The sequence below is a fragment of the Triticum urartu genome, chromosome 6A (assembly GCF_056163025.1).
Source record: "Triticum urartu cultivar PI428250 chromosome 6A, HENAU_Tu73, whole genome shotgun sequence".
NCBI lineage: Eukaryota > Viridiplantae > Streptophyta > Magnoliopsida > Poales > Poaceae > Triticum > Triticum urartu.
Genome location: NC_141878.1, coordinates 455,435,798 through 455,460,898, shown reverse-complemented (window position 1 = coordinate 455,460,898; position 25,101 = coordinate 455,435,798). Strand labels below are relative to the sequence as shown.

Genomic DNA, 25,101 nt, shown 5'->3' with positions numbered 1-25,101 from the left:
GGGAACCAGAAGCCAGCGCGCGGCGGATTTGCGGAAGCCATCCCTACTCGCCCGTCCTCCCGCTATCTCCTGCCGTCTTGCGCCACGCCCGCTCCCCGCCTGCGCATCCTGCATCACGGCCATCTCCTCCCTCTCTGCACTCCGTGGGCGTCTTGTCCTCTGCCACAGCCCTCTCGAGATCCCCACCGCCGTCGTAGCCCTGCCCCATTCCTCGCGGCCTCCTGCTCCTCTACGCTGCGTACTGCCAGGCTCTGCCCGCCCCCTCCCGGCCCACCCCTCCGCGGCCTACCTACATCGATGTCGGCCGTTCTCGCATGGAGAAGGCACAATGGGCACCACCGCCGGCACCGTGGCAGTCCAGTTCCACCACCGCTGGTAGGTCCTCTGCCAATACACCGACGAACTGGTGATCTTATATGCTTTTGATTCTACGATTGATCTCAGTAATCACAAGGCCTATGCTCATTTAGACCATGTAGCAGACAGCAATGCCCCTACAGCATTAGGATTTAGGAAGGCAAAAAAAATTAGGATTGTAGTCTAAAAGACCATGAAGAAACTTATGCAGTAGATGAGTATTGATTAGTATCATTCCATGAATAAAGGGCACAAGGCCATCCATCCATTATCCTTGTCCCATTTTGTAAAGTAAGTTAGGCGGCCACTACCGTTGAGAATAAACATAGATATGCCCCTTAGAAAACTCTATGCTAGCTCCTGTGTTTTGTAGTATTGCACTAAATTATTTCCATCAACTGTTTGGATAACAATGTCCTAAGAAATCTGGATAAAAGTTAGCTGGAATGAACATGTGTAACTAAATCTAAATGCATATATACTTTGAGAAGGAGTTCAATCCATACAGCTGCATTGTTGCTATGTTTATATTAAATTCTCAGCTATATGGAAATTGATACTTCTTTTCAGGTCTTTGTGCTGATATCAGAATAACAGTTACAAAGACCTGGAAATTTAATCATACAGTAAATATGCGACCAGCATGCACTTCTAATTTTTACTTGCTAGAGATTATTAGTTTTAGTTTGTAAGAAATATACTTATATGGGTTTTGCAAAATGCTTTCCAAGCTTATGGGGTCGTGAATCTCATGGACGAGGGCCTCGCCGCTTCCGAACCCGGCCTGTCCGTCTCCAAGCGAGCTCGATTTATGGGGCCGCACGCATCCAGTAGCTCAGGTGCTGACCCTGAGATGGAGATCCGAGCACTAGTCTCGGTGGCCAGCGGACTCTACCCGTTGTCATGGGCGGAGGTGCTCAGCGGCCTCGCTGCGGTCCTCAAGAAAGTGAATGTCGGCGGCGGGGTTGTGGAGTGGTGCTACGCTTGCACGGAGAAATTGCTTAGGGACGAGGATGAGGGTGTCAGGTTGGCAGCTGTGCGATTGGTGAGATTTTGTCATTTATGGGTACTTATGTTTTCTTTTATGCTGTTGCATGCTTTTGAGAGTTACATATGAGGAATTGAGGAGATCTCCTATCTTCGGTGGATAGGTTGGCCTTTGTGTCGAGAAGTTTGCCATGAGAGAGGAGTTGGTTGGTGATGCGACCAAATGGACTGGGTTATCCTACATGTATGGTTTGCACTTCGCGCTGGATTTGGTGTTCATGAACGGTAGGATCAACTAGCTGAGTGTGGGCCTAGTGTTAATGTGATACCGACATTTTTATTTATCCTAATACTTCTGTTTCTATATGTCAATTCCAGGCTACTAAAGTTTGGAATGAATAGTTACACGACATGACCATAACTGTTACTGGGAGCGATGTTCTTGTTTTTTACTTAGAAGAATTGTATTTTCGGCAATTTACCTTTCTGTTCTTATCACCAGAAATCCTTTTGACAAGGTGAAGTACTCATGGCAAATGAGATTTACTACTGAAACATGCAGTTTGTGATGCACACAATAAGAAAGATGCATCTAATCATGCTTGTGCATTTAATATTTGTATATTACAAGTTTTACTCCACTGACCACTGTAATGATAACTGCTTTGTTTCCCCTTTGGACTTCTCTATTCAGCTTAGCTCCATGGCCAGGGACATGTGTACAGAAGTAAGAATTGAAGCATTCGACGCACTTGCCAAAATCCAGAGAGTATATGAAGGTGTTTTGCTTCAGTCGCTGTCTAAGAAGATCATAAAAACTGACACTGGGAGTGCCTCTAGCATCAAAGGGAAAAAACTACCACCTAAATTATCATTCCCCTGTGCTGCTGGCATATTTGCGCATGGGGTTGAAGATGAATTCTATCAGGTCAGGTCATTCTCTTATACCACATAATTCCCCTTAATGTCCCGTGTCTTTTGTTTATTGTTCTATATGTTCTCCCTACAGGTCCGAACAGTTCCATGTAAAACGCTGGAGCTCTTGCAAAGCTTTCAAATCAATATGCACATAAGGCCTTGGACTTGTTGATGGACATGATGAATGAGATACAAAAGCAGTTAGACTGCAAACTTTGCAGACACTGTTTGATATGGCAACATATGGATGTTTGAGCATGCTGGAGAAGCACATGCACATGGTACTAATTATCAATATAATGTATCTCGTGTAAGCTAGATGTATGAATTGGTTCTTTATTTGTAACTAACTGTGCTAGATGCTAAATTTGGTAACCTTATGCCTCCTGTTGCTTTTGCAGTTCCTTGGCATATTGATGGATGCCAATGTCGTAGTTCGAAATGCAGCACGCAAGATCCTAGGGCCAGTGAATCTGCCTAAACTTCGAATGTTTAAATCTGCACTTGATGGTCTCATTGCAGGTCTGGAGAAAAATCTGGAGGTATGTTAGTGCAGAACAATCACCATGCTTCACAATTATCTCTCCCTTGCTATTCTGATCTTTGCTTGAACATTTTCTAGATGAATTATTCGTGTAGTCAATGTAACACAAAGCCTTAATTATCCTGCTAAATGTTAATATGAGTTTCATTCAGCGTATAGAATATTGCTTACTCTATAATTGCTTCAGTTTTGTTGTAACTGACTCTTTTCTTCTATGTTGCGACCGTATTTATTATATGCAGGATCAAGATATATATGGCGTTCTGTTTTCCATTGGCAAGAATCATGGGAGCTTTTCAGCCAATATAGCCAAACATTTAGCCAAAGAGGTGTTTCTCCATTGCTTACTTCCAATTTTATCTACATGCTAATGTTCTATATAAAATGTATATTTTCACTTTCAGTATTGCTGCTGTACTGATTCTTTCTGTTTCCGCGGTTCTTTCAACTTCGGTATATACTAGAAAGGAGGTACCATCTCAAGTTCGGTAGCGTGTACCCATGTTCTTATTTTCTGTCAGTCGTATGTAATTTGAGAATATTCCAAGCTATGAACCTTAAATAATAACATAGAAACTTTGCCGCCCCCTACCGCCATGAGCTCTGGCGGTAGGATCCAGCAACCTACCGCCACAGGCTCTGGGGGTAGGGTTTGAGCCTACCGCCAAGGGGTTGATTTTTTCCGTCACAGAAACTATGCCCCCCTACCGCCATGGGCTCTGCCGCTAGGGTCCAGCAACCTACCGCCAGGGTGTGTGGCGGTAGGTTTAAAAACAGAGGACTTCCTCTATTCTATCTGTCATCTCAACACAACAGCTTATAAATAAAAATCATCACATAGATTGCTGACAAATAACACAAATTGCTGACAAACTAAAGTTCTCACGACACCTTGCAAACATCTCCACACCAAATTCAATACAAATGGAAAATTCATTCACGACAAGTTCACGACACATGGCTTCATGCCTTAGTACTACATAGTTCATGATAAATTTGGTATGGCTTCATCCGGTTACATGACGAGTGCACCGAAGCGAATGCTTTACTGAGTCATACGGGGCCATTTCCCCTTCTTGTCACGTGCCTCATCCTCCTCTTGTGCCGTGTGAGCCTTTGCAAGCTTTCTTGTCCTCTCCTCATTAGCAAGCTTCGTTTGGCGTGCCCTCTCCTCCTCGCGTTACTTCCGCTCCATCCTCTCTTTCTTACGATGCTCTTCCACCAAGCCTATTTGAAACCTTTCTTCGAACAGCCGCTGGCGCCTAAGACAATCTTCATATTGGTCCTTTTGAACATCTTTTGGCACTTCATGATCTATCCAGGTGAAGTACTTGCATTGAGGAGGCGGTGAGTGCATATAAAATGGATCTATCTATGAATAATATTTGAATCTTCTCTGAATTCTTTTATGTATGATTGGTTATTGATACGTCTCCGTCATATCTATAATTTTTGATTGTTCCATGCCAATATTATTCAACTTTCATATACTTTTGGCAACTTTTTATACTATTTTTGGGACTAACATATTGATCCAGTGCCCAGTGCCAGTTCCTGTTTGTTGCATGTTTTTTTGTTTCGCAGAATATCCATATCAAACGGAGTCCAAACGGAATAAAAATTGACGGAGATTTTTTTGGAGTATATATGATTTTTGGGAAGAAGAATCCACGCGAGACGATGCTCGAGGGGCCCACGAGGTAGGGGGCGCGCCCTGGAGAGGCAGGCGCGCCCCTGACCCTCGTGGCCACCCCATAAGGCAGTTGATGCCCTTCTTTCGCCGCAAGAAAGCTAATTTACGGATAGAGATCGTGTCAAAATTTCAGCCCAATCGGAGTTACGGGTCTCCGGGAATATAAGAAACGGTGAAAGGGAAGAATCTGAGAACGCAGAACCCACGCCATGGAGGCCATGGACCAGAGGGGAAACCCTTCTCCCATCTAGGGAGGAGGTCAAGGAAGAATAAGGAGGAGGGGGCTCTCTCCCCCTCGCTTCCGGTGGCACCGGAGTGCCACCGGGGCCATCATCATCACCGCGATCTACACCAACACCTCCGCCATCTTCACCAACATCTCCATCACCTTCCCCCCTCTATCTACAGCGGTCCACTCTCCCGCAACCCGATGTACCCTCTACTTGAACATGGCGCTTTATGCTTCATATTATTATCCAATGATGTGTTGCCATCCTATGATGTCTGAGTAGATTTTCGTTGTCCTACCGGTGGTTGATGAATTGCTATGATTGATTTAATTTGCTTGTGGTTATGTTGCTGTCCTTTGGTGCCCATCATATGATTGCGCGCGTGGATCACACCCTAGGGTTAGTTGTATGTTGATAGGACTATGTATTGGAGGGCAAGAGTGACAGAAGCTTCAACCTAGCATAGAAATTGATGCATACGGGATTGAAGGGGGACCAATATATCTTAATGCTATGGTTGGGTTTTACCTTAATGAACTTTAGTAGTTGCGGATTCTTTCTAATAGTTCCAATCATAAGTGCATAGAATTCCAAGTCAGGGATGACATGCTAGCAGTGGCCTCTCCCACATAATACTTGCTATCGGTCTAGTAAAGTAGTCAATTGCTTAGGGGCAATTTTGCAACTCCTACCACCACTTTTCCACACTTGCTATATTTACTTTATTGTTTCTTAATCTAAACAGCCCCTACTTTTTATTTACGTAATCTTTATTATTTTGCAAACCTATCCAACAACACCTACAAAGTACTTCTAGTTTCATACTTGTTCTAGGTAAAGCGAACATCAAGCGTGTGTAGAGTTGTATCGGTGGTCGATAGAACTTGAGGGAATATTTGTTCTACCTTTAGCTCCTCATTGGATTCGACACTCTTACTTATCGAAAACTGTTGCGATCCCCTATACTTGTGGGTTATCAAGACCTTTTTCTGGCGCCGTTGCCGGGGAGCAATAGCGTGGGGTGAATATTCTCGTGTGTGCTTGTTTGCTTTATCACTAAGTAATTTTTATTTGCTGTTCTTAGTTTTTCTTTATATTTAGTTATGGATATGGAACACGAAATACCAAAAAAAATAGGTGTACTTTCTGCTCATGGAGATGGGGAACCTCCTAAAACCCTCGATGCTGGTTATGTGAAAGATATTATGTACTACTTTAATAATCCTGAGAAAACCCCATTCAATTATGTAATGGGAGTAATGTTGGATCAACGTGAATACTTTATGGATTACCACTTGACACAAAAAGGGAAATTATTATGGGATCAAATTCATATATTGAATTGGTATGCTAGGCAACTATGCTTGAGATATGATTATACTTGTTGCTCTAGGATGAAGGCTCCACACCTTCCCTTTTCATGCAAACTTAATGATAATAAGACCTTAGCTTCTTGTGCTAATGGTATATATGATTACTATGATGTGGAACAAATAGAAGAATTTGTTGCTTTTATGGGTGCTTATGAAATTGAATCTATGTTTAAAGAGTTTGAAGATTTTGATGATGCTGTTTATAGACCTGAAAATTTAGCTATCCTTAAATATTGTTATGAGAATTATGAATACAATTACGATATTAATGCACTTATTGAGAAAGTCTTCGCTATCCAAGAAGAGACTAATATTTTGCAGGAATCTATAGAAGAAGAAGTTGATGAAACTGTGAGCTCATTGGATGAAAAAGATCAGGAGGAGAGCGAAGAACAAAAGGAGGAAGAGCGGATTGATCACCCATGCCCACCTTCTAATGAGAGTAACTCTTCAACTCATACATTGTTTAATTCCCCTTCATGCTTACCGAAGGATGAATATTATGATAATTGCTATGATCCCGTTGATTCTTTTGAAATATCCCTTTTTGATGATGCTTGCTATGCTTGTGGCCAAGATGCCAATATGAATTATGCTTATGGAGATGAACTTGCTATATTTCCTTATGTTAAACATGAAATTGTTGCTATTGCACCCACACATGATAGTCCTATTATCTTTCTGAATTCTCCAAACTACACTATATCGGAGAAGTTTGCTCTTATTAAGGAATATATTGATGGGTTGCCTTTTACCGTTGCACATGATGATTTTGATGAATATAATATGCATGTGCTTGTTGCTCCTACTTGCAATTATTATGAGAGAGGAACTATATCTCCACCTCTCTATGTTTCCAATATGATAAAGTTGCAAGAAACTGTTTATACTATGCATTGGCCTTTACTTTGTGTGCATGAATTGTTCTTTTATGACATGGCGATGCATAGGAAGAGAGTTAGACTTCGTTATTGCATGATATATGTTACTTTGTGCTCACTACTAAATTATAAATCATTATTAATTAAAATTGGCTTTGATATACCTTGGGATCCGGGTGGATTCATTACTTGAGCACTATATCCCTAGCTTAATGGCTTTAAAGAAAGCGCTGCCAGGGAGACAACCCGGAAGTTTTAGAGAGTCATTTATTTATGTTGAGTGCTTTTATATAGTTTAAAAACAACAAAAATAAAGAGGGGAACCCAAAACTTTTTCAAAAAGGAAAGCGAAAGTGAGAAAGACAAGCATTGTTGAAGTGGGAGCTAGCCTTGAACTTTGTTCATGCTCACAGAAACTTTGTGAATCTTGATTACAGAAACTTTTCAACAAAATTAATTATCCCCTTGTACAATCCCATTGTATTATAAAAATAATGTGCCAAGGTTTGCCTTTAGGATGTTTACATTTGCTTGATGGTCTGTACGGTGCAGGACAGAAACTTTGGCTGTAGTGCGCGATTTTACATTTTTAGCTGGAACGTCAAATGGTTCTGATTCTTTTTGCAATGTCTTCCTATACAAATTGTTTATTTTTCCTAGTTTTGGTAGAATTGTTAAAGTATCAGAAGTATGGTGAATGTTCAGATTATTACAGGCTGTTCTGTTGTAGACAGATTCTGTTTTTGATGCATAGTTTGCTTGTTTTGATGAAACTATCAATTTATATCAGTGGATTAAGCCATGGAAAAGTTATATTACAGTAGCTACAATGCAAAAATTAAATATTAATTGGTTTTCAATAGTACTTAGAGTAGTGATTTGCTTTATTATACTAACGGATCTTACCGAGTTTTCTGTTGAAGTTTTGTGTGGATGAAGTGTCCGATGATCGAGAAGGTCTCGATGTGAGAAGAAGGAAGAGAGGAAAGAGCTCAAGCTTGGGGATGCCCGAGGCACCCCAAGTAAATATTCAAGGAGACTCAAGCGTCTAAGCTTGGGGATGCCCCGGAAGGCATCCCCTCTTTCATCAATAAGTATCGGTATGTTTTCGGATTCTTTTTGTTCATGCGATATGTGCAATCTTGGAGCGTCTTTTGCATTTGGTTTTCATTTTTCTTTTATGCACCATGCTGGTATGAGATATTCCTTGGTTGATTTATAGAATACTCTATGCACTTCACTTATATCTTTTGAGTATGGCTTTATAGAATGCTTCATGTGCTTCACTTATATCATTTGAAGTTTGGATTGTCTGTTTCTCTTTACATAGACAACCGCCATTTGTAGAATGCTCAAGAGGTAGCACACCGCCCGCACCACAGCAGTCCAGTTCCACCATCGTTGGTAGGTCCTCTGCCAATACACCGACGAACTGGTGATCTTATATGCTTTTTATTCTACGGTTGATCTCAGTAATCACAAGGCCTATGCACATTTAGACCATGTAGCAGACAGCAATGCCCCTACATGATTAGGATTTAGGAAGGCAAAAAAATCAGTATTATAGTCTAAAAGACCATGAAGAAACTTGTGCAGTAGATGAGTATTGATTAGTATCATTCCATGAATAAAGGGCACAGGGCCATCCTTCCATTATCCTTGCCCCATTTTGTAAAGTAAGTTAGGCGGCCACTACCATTGAGAAGAAACATAGATATGCCCCTTAGAAAACTCTATGGTAGCTCCTGTGTTTTGTAGTATTGCGCTAAATTCTTTCCATCAAATGTTTGGTTAACAATGTCCTACGCAATCTGGATAAAAGTTAGCTGGAATGAACATGTGTAACTAAATCTAAATGCATATATACTTTAAGGAGGAGTTCAATCCATACAGCTGCATTGTTGCTATTTTTTAAAATTCTCAGCTATATGGAAATTGATATTCTTTTCAGGTCTCTTTGCTGATACCAGTATAACAGTTACAAAGACCTGAAAATTTAATCATACAGTAAATATGCGACCAGCATGCAGTTCTAATTTTAATTTGCTAGATATTATTAGTTTTAGTTTGCAAGAAGTATACTTATATGGGTTTTGCAAAATTCTTTCCAAGCTTATGGTGTCGTGAATCTCATGGACGAGGGCCTCGCCGCTTCCGAACTCGGCCCGTCCGTCTCCAAGCGGGCTTGGTTTAGGGGGCCGAACGCATCCAGTAGCTCAGGTGTCGACCCTGAGATGGAGATCCGAGCACTAGTCTTGATGGCCAGTGGACTCTACCCGTTGTCACGGGCGGAGGCGCTCAGCGGCCTCGCTGCGGTCCTCAAGAAGGTGAATGCCGGCGGCGGGGTTGTGGAGTGTTGCTACGCTTGCGCGGAGAAATTGCTGAGGGGCGAGGACGAGGGTATGAGGTTGGCAGCTGTGCGATTGGTGAGATTTTGTCATTTATGGGTACTTATGTTTTCTTTTGTGCTATTGTATGCTTTTGAGATTTACATATGAGGAATTGAGGAGATATCCTGTCTTCGGTGGATAGGTTGGCCTTTGTGCGGAGAAGTTTGCCATGAGAGAGGAGTTGGGTGGTGATGGTGACCAAATGGACTGGGTTATCCTACATGTATGGTTTGCACTTCGCACTGGATTCGGTGTTCATGAACGGTAGGATCAACTAGCTGAGTGTGGGCCTACTTTTAATTGTATACCGACATTTTTATTTAGCCTAATACTTCTCTTTCTATATGTCAATTCCAGGCTAGTATAGTTTGGAATGAATAGTTATACGACATGCCCATAACTGATACTGGGAGCGATGTTCTTGTTTTTTACTTAGAAGACCTGTATTTTCGGCAATTTACCTTTCTGGTCTTATCACCAGAAATCATTTTGACAAGGTGAAAGTACTCATGGTGAATGAGATTTACTACTAAAACATGCAGTTTGTGATGCACACAATAAGAAAGATGCATCTAATCATGCTTGTGCATTTAATATTTGTAACTTACAAGTTTTACTCCACTGACCACAGTAATGATAACTGCTTTGTTTCCCCTTTGGACTTCTCTATTCAGCTTAGCTCCATGGCCAGGGACATGTGTACAGAAGTAAGAATTGAAGCATTCAGCGCACTTGCCAAAATCCAGAGAGTATTTGAAGGTGTTTTGCTTCAGTTGCTGTCTAAGAAGATCATAAAAACTGACACTGGGAGTGCCTCTAGCATCAAAGGGAAAAACTACCACCTAAATTATCATTCCCTAGTGCTGCTTGCATATTTGCGCATGGTGTTGAAGATGAATTCTATCACGTCAGGTCATTCTCTTATACCACATAATTCCCCTTAACGTCCCGTGTCTTTTGTTTATTGTTCTATATGTTCTCCCTACAGGTCCGAACAGTTGCATGTAAAACGTTGGGAGCTCTTGCAAAGCTTTCAAACCAATATGCACAGAAGGCCTTGGACTTGTTGATGGACATGATGAATGATGATACAGAAGCAGTTAGACTGCAAACTTTGCAGGCACTGTTTGATATGGCAACATATGGATGTTTGAGCATGCAGGAGAAGCACATGCACATGGTACTAATTATCAATATAATGTATCTCATGTAAGCTAGATGTATGAATTGGTTCTTTATTTGTAATTAACTGTGCTAGATGCTAAATTTGGTAACCTTATGCCTCCTGTTGCTTTTGCAGTTCCTTGGCATATTAATGGATGCCAATGCTGTAGTTTGAAATGCAGCATGCAAGATCCTAGGGCCAGTGAATTTTCCTAAACTTCAAATGTTTAAATCTGCACTTGATGGTCTCATTGCAGGTCTGGAGAAAAATCCGAAGGTATGTTAGTGCAGAACAATCACCATGCTTCACAATTATCTCTCCTTTGCTATTCTGATCTTTTCTTGAACATTTTCTAGATGAATTATTCGTGTAGTCAATGTAACACGGAGCCTCAATTATCCTGCTAAATGTTAATTTGAGTTTCATTCAGCGTATAGAATATTGCTTACTCTATAATTATTTGAGGCTTTGAGCCTATGACTTCAATTTTGTGGTTACTGACTCTTTTCTTCTATGTTGCAACCATATTTATTATATGCAGGATCAAGATATATATGGCGTTCTGTTTTCCATTGGCAAGAATCATGGGAGCTTTTCAGCCAATATAGCCAAACATTTAGCCAAAGAGGTGTTTCTACATTGCTTACTTCCAATTTTGTCTACATGCTAATGTTCTATATAAAATGTATGTTTTCACTTTCAGTATTGCTGCTGCACTGATTCTTTATGTTTGCGCGGTTCTTTCAAGTTCGGTATATACTAGAAAGGAGGTACCATCTCAAGTTCGGTAGGGTGTACCCATGCTCTTATTTTCTGTCATTCCTATGGAATTTGAGAATATTCCAAGCTATCAACCTTAAATAATAATAATGAATGCATCTATTTGCAGGCTGCTATGTAATTTGTAATGATGAAGCCTACTCAACCCCAACTGTAGATTTCTTTTTAGCCAAGTAATACTTTAAGGATTTGTTGCATATTTATAGTTTGATTTAGGACAACTGAATCTGGATGGCAAAGAGCATATTTAATTTATATATATATTTAGAAGATCATATTAACATACATTATCCTTGTGAGCCAAATGTTTGAAGCCCTGTGTAATACCTATCCTATAAGATACACCTGATTATGTGAGCTTACCCTACCGCCAAGGTGGTGTTTTTTCTCATCACAGAAACTTTGTCGCCCCCTACCGTCATGTGCTTTGGCGGTAGGATCCAGCAACCTACCGCCATAGGCTCTGGCGGTAGGGTATGAGCCTACCGCCAAGGGGTTGATTTTTTCCGTCACAAAAACTATGCCCCCCTACCGCCATGGGCTCTGGCGCTAGGGTCCAGCAACCTACCGCCATGGTATGTGGTGGTAGGTTTAAAAACAGAGGCCTTCCTCTGTTCTATCCATCATCTCAGCACAACAGTTTATAAATAAAAATCATCACATAGATTGCTGACAAATCACACAAATTGCTGACAAACTAAATTTCTCACGACACCTTGCAAACATCTCCACACCAAATTCAATACAAATGGCAAATTCATTCACGACAAGTTCACGACACATGGCTTCATGCCTTAGTATTACATAGTTCATGATAAATTTGGCATGGCTTCATCCGGTTACATGACGAGTCCACCGAAGCGAATGCTTTACTGAGTCATACAAGGCCATTTCCCCTTCTTGTCACGTGCCCCATCCTCCTCTTGTGCCTTGCGAGCCTTTGCAAGCTTTCTTGTCCTTTCCTCACGAGCAAGCTTCATTTGGTGTGCCCTCTCCTCCTCGCGTTACTTCCGCTCCATCCTCTCTTTCTGACGACACTCTTCCTCCAAGCCTCTTTGAAACCTTTCTTCGAACAGCCGCTGGCGCCTAAGATAATTTTCATATTGGTCCTTTTGGACATCTTTTGGCACTTCATGATCTATCCAGGTGAAGTACTTGCATAGAGGAGGCGGTGAGTGCATATAAAATGGATGTTAGTGTTGGCACACATTTTTGAGTAACATGTTACTTCTCTAGCATACCGGTGGAAGGTCATAGACGTTAGTTGGTAGGTCATAGGCATTAGGGCCCACAAACCAGCCCCTTATCCACCACCCAGGACCCTACCGCCACAGGTGCTGGCGGTAGGCTTCAGTACCCTACCGCCAGAGCCCATGGCGGTAGGCCCTTTTCCATGTCAGCACGAGCCGACGACCGTCAGTCGCTGTCAAGGGACCTACCGCTAGAGCCCATGGCGGTAGGACGTGCAAACCTACCGCCACCCCCTGGTGGTAGGCAAAAGGGTTAGATCCCGAAATATTTCCAAAGCAGAGCCGAAAGCCAGCGTGCGGCGGATTTGCGGAAGCCATCCCTACTCGTCCGTCCTCCTTCTATCTCATGCCGTCTTGCGCCGCGCCCGCTCCCCGCCTGCGCATCCTGCATCGCGGCCATCTCCTCCCTCTCCGCACTCTGCAGACATCTTGTCCTCTGCCGCAGCCCTCTCGAGATCCCCTCCGCCGCCGCAGCCCTGCCCCATTCCTCGCGGACTCCTGCTCCTCTACGCCGCCTATTGCCAGGTTCTGCCCGCCCCCTCCCGGCCCACCCCTCCGCGGCCTACCTGCAGCATGCTGTCGGTCGTTCTCGCATGGAGAAGGCACAAGGGGCACCACCGCCCGCACCACGGCAGTCCAATTCCAACACCGCTGGTAGGTCCTCTGCCAATACACCAACGAACTGGTGATCTTATATGCTTTTGATTATACGGTTGATCTCATTAATCACAAGGTCTATGCTCATTTAGATCATGTAGCAGACAGCAATGCCCCAACAGTATTAGGATTTAGGAAGGTAAAAAAATCAGGATTATAGTCTAAAAGACCATGAAGAAACTTATGCAGTAGATGAGTATTGATTAGTATCATTCCATAAATAAAGGGCACAGGGCCATCCTTCCATTATCCTTGTCCCATTTTGTAAAGTAAGTTAGGCGGCCACTACCGTTGAGAAGAAACATAGATATGCCCCTTACAAAACTCTATGCTAGCTCCTGTGTTTTGTACTATTACGCTAAATTCTTTCCATCAACTGTTTGGATAACAATGTCCTAAGCAATCTGGATAAAAGTTAGTTGGAATGAACATGTGTAACTAAATCTAAATGCATATATACTTTGAGGAGGAGTTCAATCCATACAGTTGCATTGTTGCTATTTTTTAAATTCTCAGCTATATAGAAATTGATTCTTCTTTTCAAGTCTCTATGGTGATATCAGAATAACAGTTACAAAGACCTGAAAATTTAATCATATAGTAAATATGCGACCAGCATGCAGTTCTAATTTTAATTTGCTAGAGATTATTAGTTTTAATTTGCAAGAAATATACTTATTTGGGTTTTGCAAAATTCTTTCCAAGCTTATGGGGCCGTGAATCTCATGGACAAGGGCCTCGCCGCTTCCGAACCCGGCCCGTCCGTCTCCAAGCGGGCTTGGTTTATGGGGCCGCACGCATCCAGTAGCTCAGGTGCTGACCCTGAGATGGAGATCCGAGCACTAGTCTCAATGGCCAATGGACTCTACCGTTGTCACGGGCGGAGGCGCTCAGTGGCCTCGCTGCGGTTCTTAAGAAGGTGAATGTCGGCGTCGGGGTTGTGCAGTGTTGCTATGATTGCACGGAGAAATTGCTGAGGGGCGAGGACGAGGGTATCAGGTTGGCAGCTGTGCGATTGGTGAGATTTTGTCATTTATGGGTACTTATGTTTTCTTTTGTGCTACTGTATGCTTTTGAGATTTACATATGAGGAATTGAGGAGATCTCCTGTCTTCGGTGGATAGGTTGGCCTTTGTGCGGAGAAGTTTTCCATGAGAGAGGAGTTGGGTGGTGATGGTGACCAAATGGACTAGGTTATCCTACATGTATGGTTTGCACTTCGCGCTGGATTCGGTGTTCATGAACGGTAGGATGAACTAGCTGAGTGTGGGCCTAGTGTTAATTGTATACCGACATTTTTATTTAGCCTAACACTTCTGTTTCTATATGTCAATTCCAGGCTAGTATAGTTTGGAATGAATAGTTATACGACATGCCCATAACTGATACTGGGAGCAATGTTCTTGTTTTTTACTTAGAAGACATGTATTTTCGGCAATTTACCTTTCTGTTCTTATCACTAGAAATCCTTTTGACAAGGTGAAAGTACTCATGGTGAATGAGATTTACTACTAAAACATGCAGTTTGTGATGCACACAATAAGAAAGATGCATCTAATCATGCTTGTGCATTTAATATTTGTAACTTACAAGTTTTACTCCACTGACCACTGTAATGATAACTGCTTTGTTTCCCCTTTGGACTTCTCTATTCAGCTTAGCTCCATGGCCAGGGACATGTGTACAGAAGTAAGAATTGAAGCATTCAACGCACTTTACAAAATCCAGAGAGTATCTGAAGGTGTTTTGCTTCAGTCGCTGTCTAAGAAGATCATAAAAACTGACACTGGGAGTGCCTCTAGCATCAAAGGGAAAAAACTACCACCTAAATTATCATTCCCTAGTGCTGCTTGCATATTTGCGCATGGTGTTGAAGATGAATTCTATCACGTCAGGTCATTCTCTTATACCACATAATTCCCCTTAACGTCCCGTGTCTTTTGTTTATTGTTCTATATGTTCTCCCTACAGGTCCGAACAGTTGCATGTAAAACGTTGGGAGCTCTTGCAAAGCTTTCAAACCAATATGCACAGAAGGCCTTGGACTTGTTGATGGACATGATGAATGATGATACAGAAGCAGTTAGACTGCAAACTTTGCAGGCACTATTTGATATGGCAACATATGGATGTTTGAGCATGCAGGAGAAGCACATGCACATGGTACTAATTATTAATATAATGTATCTCGTGTAAGCTAGATGTATGAATTGGTTCTTTATTTGTAATTAACTGTGCTAGATGCTAAATTTGGTAACCTTATGCCTCCTGTTGCTTTTGCAGATCCTTGGCATATTGATGGATGCCAATGTTGTAGTTCGAAATGCAGCACGCAAGATCCTAGGGCCAGTGAATCTGCCTAAACTTCAAATGTTTAAATCTGCACTTGATAGTCTCATTGCAGGTCCGAAGAAAAATCCGGAGGTATGTTAGTGCAGAACAATCACCATGCTTCACAATTATCTCTCCCTTGCTATTCTGATCTTTGCTTGAACATTTTCTAGATGAATTATCCGTGTAGTCAATGTAACACGGAGCCTTAATTATCCTGCTAAATGTTAATTTGAGTTTTATTCAGCGTATAGAATATTTCTTACTTTATAATTATTTGAGGCTTTGAGCCCATGACTTCAATTTTGTGGTAACTGACTCTTTTCTTCTATGTTGCGACCGTATTTATTATATGCAGGATCAAGATATATATGGCGTTCTGTTTTCCATTGGCAAGAATCATGGGAGCTTTTCAGCCAATATAGCCAAACATTTAGCCAAAGAGGTGTTTCTCCATTGCTTACTTCCAATTTTGTCTACATGCTAATGTTCTATATAAAATGTATGTTTTCACTTTCAATATTGCTGTTGCACTGATTCTTTCTGTTTGCGCGGTTCTTTCAAGTTCGGTATATACTAGAAAGGAGGTACCATCTCAAGTTCGGTAGTGTGTACCCATGTTCTTATTCTCTGTCAGTCGTTTGGAATTTGAGAATATTCCAAGCTATCAACCTTAAATGATAACAATGAATGCATCTATATTTGCAGGCTGCTAAGTAATTTGTCACGATGAAGTCTACTCAACCCCAACTGTAGATTTATTTTTTAGCCAAGTAATACTTTAAGGATTTGTTGCATATTTATAGTTTGATTTAGGACAACTGAATCTGGAAGGAAAAGATCATATTTAATTTATATTCATTTTTGGATGACCATATTAATATACATTATCCTCATGAGCCAAATGTTTGAAGCCCTGTGTAATACCTATCCTATAAGATACACCTGATTATGTGGGCTTACCCTACCGCCAAGGTGGTGTTTTTTCTCGTCATAGAAGCTTTGCCGCCCCCTACCGCCATGTGCTCTGGCGGTAGGATCCAACAACCTACCGCCAGACGCTCTGGTGGTAGGGTTTGAGCCTATCGCCAAGGGGTTGATTTTTTCCATCACAGAAACTATGCCACCCCTACCGCCATGGGCTCTGGCGGTAGGGTCCAGCAACCTACCGACAGGGTGTCTGGCGGTAGGTTTAAAAATAGAGGCCTTCCTCTATTCTATCCGTCATCTCAGCACAACAGTTCGTAAAAAAATCATCACATAGATTGCTGACAAATCACACAAATTGCTGACAAACTAAAGTTCTCACGACACCTTGCAAACATCTCCACACCAAATTCAATACAAATGGCAAATTCATTCACGACAAGTTCACGGAACATGGCTTCATGCCTTAGTACTACATAGTTCATGATAAATTTGGCATGGCTTCATCCGGTTACATGACGAGTCCACCGAAGCGAAGGCTTTACTGAGTCATACGGGGCATTTCCCCTTCTTGTCACGTGCCTCATCCTCCTCTTGTGCCTTGCGAGCCTTTGCAAGCTTTCTTGTCCTCTTCTCTCGAGCAAGCTTTGTTTGGCTTGCCCTCTCCTCCTCGCGTTACTTCCGCTCCATCCTCTCTTTATGACGACGCTCTTCCTCCAAGCCTATTTGAAACCTTTCTTCGAACAGCTGCTGGCGCCTAAGACAATCTTCATATTTGTCCTTTTGGACATCTTTTGGCACTTCATAATCTATCCAGGTGAAGTACTTGCATAGAGGAGGCGGTGAGTGCATATAAAATGGATGTTAGTGTTGAAACACATTTTGGAGTAACATGTTACTTCTCTAGCATACCGGTGGAAGGTCATAGGCGTTAGTTGGAAGGTCATAGGCATTAGGGCCCACAAACCAGCCCCTTATCCACCTTATCCACCACTCAGGACCCTACCGCCAGAGGTGCTGGCGGTAGGCTTCAGTACCCTACCGCCAGAGCCCATGGCGGTAGGCCCTTTTTCACGTCAGCACGAGCCGACGGTCGTCAGTCGCCGTCAAGGGACCTACCGCCAGAGCCCATGGCGGTAGGACGTGCAAACCTACCGCCACCCCCTGGTGGTAGGCAACAGGGTCAGATCCTGAAATATTTTCAAAGGTGAGCCGGAATCCAGCGCGCGGCGGATTTGTAGAATCCATCCCTACTCGTCCGTCCTCCCGCTATCTCCTGTCGTCTTGCGCCGCGCCCGCTCCCTGCCTGCGCATCTTGCATCGCGGCCATCTCCTCCCTCTCCGCACTCCGCGGGCGTCTTGTCCTCTGCCACATCACGCTCGAGATCCCCTTCGTCGTTGCGGCCCTGCCCCATTCCTCGCGGCCTCCTGCTCCTCTACGCCGCCTACTGCCAGGTTCTGCTCGCCCCCTCCCGGCCCACCTCTCCGCGGCCTACCTACAACACGCTGTCGGCCGTTCTCGCATGGAGAAGGCACAAGGGGCACCACCGTCGGCACCGCGGCAGTCCAGTTCCACCACCGCTGGTAGGTCCTCTGCCAATACACCGACGAACCGGTGATCTTATATGCTTTTGATTCTACGATTGATCTCAGTAATCACAAGGCCTATGCTCATTTAGACCATGTAGCAGACAGCAATGCCCCTACAGGATTAGGATTTAGGAAGGCAAAACAAATTAGGATTGTAGTCTAAAAGACCATGAAGAAACTTATGCAGTAGATGAGTATTGATTAGTATCATTCCATGAATAAAGGGCACAAGGCCATCCTTCCATTATCCTTGTCCCATTTTGTAAAGTAAGTTAGGCGGCCACTACCGTTGAGAAAAAACATAGATATGCCCCTTACAAAACTCTATGCTAGCTCATGTGTTTTGTAGTATTGCGCTAAATTCTTTCCATCAACTGTTTGCATAACAATGTCCTAAGCAATCTAGATAAAAGTTAGCTGGATTGAACATGTGTAACTAAATCTAAATGCATATGGAAATTGTTGCTGCATTGTTGCTATGTTTTTTTTAATTCTCAGCTATATGGAAATTGATTCTTATTTTCAGGTCTCTGTGCTGATATCAGAATAACAGTTACAAAGACCTGAAAATTTAATCATACAGTAAATATGCGACCAGCATGCAGTTCTAATTTTAATTTGCTAGAGATTATTAGTTTTAGTTTGCAAGAAATATACTTATATGGGTTTTGCAAAATTCTTTCCAAGCTTATGGGGTCGTGAATCTCATGGACGAGGGCCTCGCCGCTTCCGAACCCAGCCCGTTCATCTCCAAGAGGGCTCAGTTTGTGGGGCCGCACGCATCCAGTAGCTCAGGTGCTGACCCTGAGATGGAGATTCGAGCACTAGTCTCGATGGCCAGCGGACTCTACCCGTTGTCAGGGGGGGGGGGGGTGCTCAGCGGCCTCGCTGCGGTCCTCAAGAAGGTGAATGCCGGCGGCGGGGTTGTGGAGTGCTGCTATGCTTGCACGGAGAAATTGCTGAGGGACGAGGATGAGGGTATCAGGTTGGCAGCTGTGCAATTAGTGAGATTTTGTCATTTATGGGTACTTATGTTTTCTTTTGTGCTACTGTATGCTTTTGAGAGTTACATATGAGGAATTGAGGAGATCTCCTATCTTCGGTGGATAGATTGGCCTTTGTGCGGAGAAGTTTGCCATGAGAGAGGAGTTGGGTGGTGATGGTGACCAAATGGACTGGGTTATCCTACAGGTATGGTTTGCACTTCGCGCTGGATTTGGTGTTCATGAACATTGTTTGGCGAGTACAAATTTGAGTTACTACAGGTTTTTATAGACCGGAAAATATATAATGTCATTACAGTTGTTTGCTGATATCTAACACTTGTCTACAACATTTAGAAGACTACGCATAGTTTATCACAAGTTCTTACCATTTGTTTTTCTAGGTTTCGTGAGGGAGAGAAGTATACTCCCTCATTTGAGAATGCATTCCCATTTTTTGACTTTCTGCTATCAATGTAAGACTAAAACCACAGTTTGTGACCACAATATGGTACATGTTTTTTTTTCCAAAATTTGGATTTTGAGAATACCCAAGGCACGGCTTGACGCACTTTGTCAGATTATTTGTGGCCGCGTTGCCATGTGATCACTGTTAGCAGATTGTTTGAGCGGTCCTGGTAGCTCATTTATTTTGTAAAATAGAAATCATAGTAGACATTATAGCAGGCATCACACCAGCTGAGATTCCTTTCATTAGATGATAAAATATCATTGGAGCTGAGACTTGAGTTCTACAACGAGAGGTGCTTATAGTGTAGCATGGAAACAACTAAAAAAATTCTGAGAATAGTGGAATACATCAGATCAAAGCACTAGGCTTCCTCCCCTCAAAGGCCCCCTTGCTGTCAAAGAGACATTGTCTTTCAGCATTCAGAAGGTTGATATTTGATACTGTTGCAGCGAGCAGCATAGTTCCTCTTGTTTGACTTCCCTTAAAACCTTCCTCAAGAGTGCACCAGAGTGTTCCATTTCTCCAACATTGTATCTTCTTTATTTGGGTTGTCATCTTTTTCCAAATATCTCTTTAGCTGCGCCGGCCATGGGTTGAACCGCCACTTTTTACAATTTTACATCAAGGCCAAGAAACAAAAATTTGCAAGGATATGGTCACGTACTAAGTATAAGCCATGATGGTAACTCATTTTATAGGTCTTCTGTATCTCTACCAACTGGATGAGAAAAAGCAATAGTTGTAGGAACGTGAATAGCCAAGTCTATCACAAAGGTTGCGCATAACATATCTATTACATAGGTTGCACACTACATCCAGCTACTGATCGAGAGAGAGAAAACCAATATTTTCATATTAAAATATTAGAACATAATGATATGTCAATATAGTCAAACATTGGAAAAATAATCCCTTGAAGATTGGGCTGCAGTAACAGCAGAAGATATGGAATTATTTTCATCTTTGGTAATTAGATTCTTTCTGTTCCATCTTATACTATCTTAGTAGACCAGATCTTGTCCATTCAAACACATGGTTAAATTTCATAGGGAGACATATGTTATATAGACACAACTTCTATACAGACTACAGTCACGTATCTATCGACGAAGAAGGAAAAAAGAAAACCAACAATAAACAAGCAGGAAATGAACCAAGAACTTTTGAGATTTAAATAATAATGAGCAAACCATATGTATTTATAGACGCAAGTATAATGATAACATTTTAATTGTAGGTATTAATGAAGTATGATAACACCGCAATGGAACTAGTTTGCACAGACTCATCCTCTAATCAAGGAATCATATTGTTTTTGACCTACATGCTACATTAAAATAAGCAGATTATGCCTCATTTTCACATTAGCATGGAAATCAATTCATGTACATTTATTTAGCTTCTGGGGCACCAATGGCATTGCAATCTGCAGGAAACTTTCTACGAAGAAATAAATGTTAAACCATTGTTTGCATCAAAAGGGAACTTCCATTTTGATGGCTAAATATTAGTCCGCGAACAATCCATCATGTTTTCATCTAAGTATCAAAGTGGCTTGCATTTCTAACCTACCCCTCCCAGTCTCTCCTTTCACTCCCTTCTTCTTGACTTCTTCCACGTGACCGGTGGCTTAGCGTCACAGCAGGGTGGGGGTGATATCAAGCGTGGACATGCAGATTTCTCTGTGGAGTACAAATATCATAAACCGGACACAAGGTGTGTGAAAAAAGTATCTATGCATATCTTAGTATACTATAAGAATGGATCATTGGTAAAAAAATTCAAATAAATTACTGTAACTTGCTTGATATGGGCAATCTAACTCAGTAAGCAAATTTTGCAAAATTCCACGAAGTTCAACCAAGATGGGTACCTAGTAGTTTCACAGAAAAATTAGAAATAGTTCTATCAGAACAAAAGTTGCATATGTATTCCACGTAATCACTGAGTTTGTAGGGAAACTTCTTTGAAAAGTCAAAATCACCAATAGAGCATCATCTATAAATGGTAATCTGTTAGTAGGGTGATAATGATAGTGTCTGAGTCCACAGCAGATAGATACACTCCAGATGATCTCCTCTTTGTAGCCAAATCAATAAGAGCAACAAATAGAATATCCATTCTTCCATATGCTAGCATGCTTTTGTAATTAAGACCATAGATCACAAAACCATATCTATTATGCAATAAAAGCCTAAAACAGAACCTACTTGTAAGGAGAAACACACCGCTGCTTGCTCATAGCCTCATACACCTTTGCACATCATAATGGTTTGTCTGTCTAGATATCACATTGCCTACAATCTATTAAAACAATAGGCAGGGTTGTCAGTGAGGAACATGCCTACATTATTCTGTGCTCAAACTGCCCCAAATCAATGTGAACTGCGAGCCAAATCAGATGAACAGAGGATGCATCACAACACTACTAGTTTAGGGATCTCACTGATTCAAAGAAATGCTGACAGCAGTTTGCAGATTAACATGATGTGTCTTTCTCAATTGCATTATCATTGAATAATTTCTGGCACACGTAATTTCCTTTCTCTTTAGGTATTATGACCTGAGATGGTGTGTTCAATATGTGAGGTACAATCTCACTTCTCTTTAGATCCAATAGCAAAAAAGAACACCTAGCAGCATGCCATGCACACACACTTGGTTTGCAAATAACTTTTAACATATTAAAATCAGTTTTATTTAACTTCCATCTTATCCTCCTTAGGCCCAATTGTTTGAGGAATGAGCATAAGCAAACAATGTGGTGAAAAGAATTTGAATATTAATTCCACTGACCAACCATATTTTCTCACTTTAGCTTTTTGTTATTCTTAACATACAGGGACTTCGGACTTGTTTTTATGCGTAGGTAGAGTAATATCTTCATTTGCTACATTGAGTATAGTAGCATTTCTTTTGGATTTTTTATGAAGTTTTGTTATATCCCTTAATGCTATATTATCTATGACATAGATCAATATGGCATCTGATGGAGAGCTGATCTTGGATAAACCTAGAATCAAAGCATTGTTAATGGTTTCTGTCTCGGCTGCTTATGATGATAAAGACAAAAAACTGGATATACCCACAGTTATATTTTCACATGCAATTCCCCTATTTGGGATGATCTCGTGTGCACTAACCGAAGATGAACGAGATTCACTCTTATCCTATTTGTATCGTCAAGCTGGAATGCAGTTTTGGGAAAAGAAGTTAGTGTCTGCAGAAGGTGGAGATTATGAATGTTTCAGTGTTGAAACTGTGGGAGGAACTCATGCACAGGTAGAAATGACTGAAAAAACAACCAAGTACTTAGATGAAGTCGTGATAAAGCAATCGACAAGGATCATATTAGAAACAGTTAAAGGAGCCCGGGTTATGATAAAGCCGTGCAGTATAGGAGAAGTTCAAAGTACTCTAAGGTATGACTTACTATATTCCGTTCTTTCCCATGCAACCAATCTTTCATATATAGATAAGCATGTAAAAAACGAAAATTTGTAGTACACTTTGGAAGCTTCATATATAGGAAGCATGTAAAAAAACTAGTAAAAACGATTATTGTAGCAGGACAATATAAGCAAGAATAAGCTGTAAGCACTTGTCTACTAAAAATTGGATAAGGAATAAAATAGAGAATAGGATGGAAATATTGATGCAAGATAACTTAAACTCAGAAACATGTTGGGTACAATATCAGAGCCCAAGATAGCAGACGTAGCTATGTCAAAATTTTGACATAGTATGATAGTAGCGTACACGATGAAAATTACAATATTACTGCCAGAGCATGAAGCAACAACCCAAGAAAGCAGATGTAGCTATGTCATTTTTCTTATATTCGGAAAAACTGTACCTGGAAATCTGTACTTGGGTTGGGGGACATCATTAAGGATTGGTGAATAATAAAGCTAAACTGATGAAGTTTTTGAAGGACATGTCATCAGATATTATGCGTAGAAGAAGCAGCATCGGGTTTTATATGTTAATGAAGACTCAGAATTGTCTGTTCTTTCCTACAAGTAGCCCATTTTCGAAAGCAACCAAATGGATCCAATTAGGATAACCAATTCATGGCAGTAATCTATTTTTTTTGGATTGTTTATTTTAGTAATCTCATGAACACAGGCAAAAGGTACAAACTAACCTCCCTACAGAAAACACGACATAAGTTTTAGTAACCTCTGCCCAGTTTTCGTGCATAGGATGACTTCATATTACCACAGAAATATTATCTTAGAAGCCATGTTTCACATATTGTCACTGCTTATTACCTGGAACAAATTTCACCACTATATGAATCTGAGATGTAGGAACGTTGTTCAATTTCTAGAAAAGAACATACCACATCGAAACTATTTCCAGATGTTCATGCAGTAACCTTTAGTTACCTCAGTACAAAATGCCTTCCAATTGATTATAGGATTGGGCACTTCAAATGGGGGTGAGGAGGATGTCGGAGGCTACTGCAGGTTCTCCGGCTGGCCCGTGCTACTCCGACAACTGATTCAGCCGTAGGGTGACCTGGCGAAGCACCAACCATAGAAGAGAGATGGGGGGATCGAGCCCCTAATGGTGGGATGGCGCACCTGCGTTGTCCCCCCGGGTAAGATGGTGTGGGGAGAACAAAGTAACGGATCTGGACGATGGGGTAGTTGTGGTCATCGACGAGGAGGTGACGATGTGCGGCGAGCTCGGGGGTGATGCGCGGTCGAATATGGAGGGGCGATGCGGTTGACGGTGAGCTGAGTGGCGTTGCGTGCCAGGTGAGACGTGAGAGAAGGGATTCAGGCGAGAAATTAGGGGTGGGTTACGCGGCCTGTGCAGGCGGTTTGACATTTTTTAAGCGGTATCTTCACCGTGAGATTTAAAAGAATCAATGGCAGTTGATATGTCTGGCGATTTGCTTCCAATCAGACTACTGATTATAAGTGTTTCCCAAACATATGTTGGCCATACATGTGAGAGCATATTCAAGAAGTGGGCCCATTCTGAAGTTAATGTGCGATTAGAGTATAGGTTGAATGGAGTAGTAGTAAATATGGTACGACCATGCATGTGAAAATTGGCTGCGATGAGAGTTGTTGGAGTAAATATTTTCTGACAATATTTCAATGGATTAATGAATTAGTGTTGCGTTTTGGAGATTACATCCGTAAGATCATATTTTGTGTGCAATAAGAACTCAGTGGTGTCAAGGGCAATTATTAGAGTTTTTTTCTTAAATTGCTAGTGTCAACTATTCGATCAATGCATACTCATAAAAAATAGTGAATACATTGCACGTCAGCCATATCGAATTGTTAAAATTTCACCAGGCTGATGATGTTCTTGAGGCTTGAATGTCTTTTATGCTCCCTATTTGTAATTCAGTGGCGCAGTAGAGTTTGTTACGCAGTAGTTCCATTGCTCGTTTGCGAGTCTGGGGCACTAGTTCAACTAGGTGATTTCCTCGCACATTGCTGCGAGATTTTAAAGATTAATTTTGGATAAAATTTATAGGAATGAAATGACACAAATGAAAAGCTATTATTGCAAAGGCAATTGTGTGTGGACAAAGAGTATGCATATAC

At 41.7% G+C, this 25,101-nt stretch overlaps 1 protein-coding gene, 1 long non-coding RNA gene and 2 pseudogenes across 2 annotated transcripts; 3 read left to right on the top strand and 1 right to left on the bottom strand.

Annotated features, from left to right (window-relative positions):
• Nucleotides 1–314: 314 nt before the first annotated feature.
• LOC125514037 (protein SIEL) lies at nt 315–23,318 on the top strand. Its single transcript, XM_048679282.2, has 9 exons — nt 315–375; nt 1,089–1,196; nt 9,204–9,409; nt 9,516–9,596; nt 14,882–15,115; nt 15,197–15,388; nt 15,509–15,649; nt 15,915–16,001; nt 22,502–23,318. Exons 1-9 carry the CDS (start codon nt 315–317, stop codon nt 23,030–23,032), a joined length of 1,641 nt encoding a protein of 546 aa, XP_048535239.2. The 3' UTR covers nt 23,033–23,318.
• On the top strand, nt 2,048–3,238 carry LOC125516838 (protein SIEL-like; annotated as a pseudogene).
• Nucleotides 10,057–11,439, top strand: LOC125512287 (protein SIEL-like; annotated as a pseudogene).
• Nucleotides 20,867–24,332, bottom strand: LOC147965677 (uncharacterized). Its single transcript, XR_015608479.1, has 2 exons — nt 23,920–24,332; nt 20,867–21,832 (listed from the first exon to the last, which is right to left on the bottom strand). It is a non-coding gene; the product is annotated as an uncharacterized LOC147965677 (long non-coding RNA).
• Between the last annotated feature and the right edge of the window lie 769 nt (nt 24,333–25,101).

Bases quoted from the DNA above. Each gene is read 5' to 3' on its own strand.
- LOC125514037 (XM_048679282.2), top strand. From the start codon at position 315: ATGGAGAAGGCACAATGGGCACCACCGCCGGCACCGTGGCAGTCCAGT. The intron at 376-1,088 runs GTAGGTCCTCTG...ATGCTTTCCAAG, and splicing joins GTCCAGTTCCACCACCGCTG to CTTATGGGGTCGTGAATCTC. The intron at 15,389-15,508 runs GTACTAATTATT...TTGCTTTTGCAG, and splicing joins AGGAGAAGCACATGCACATG to ATCCTTGGCATATTGATGGA.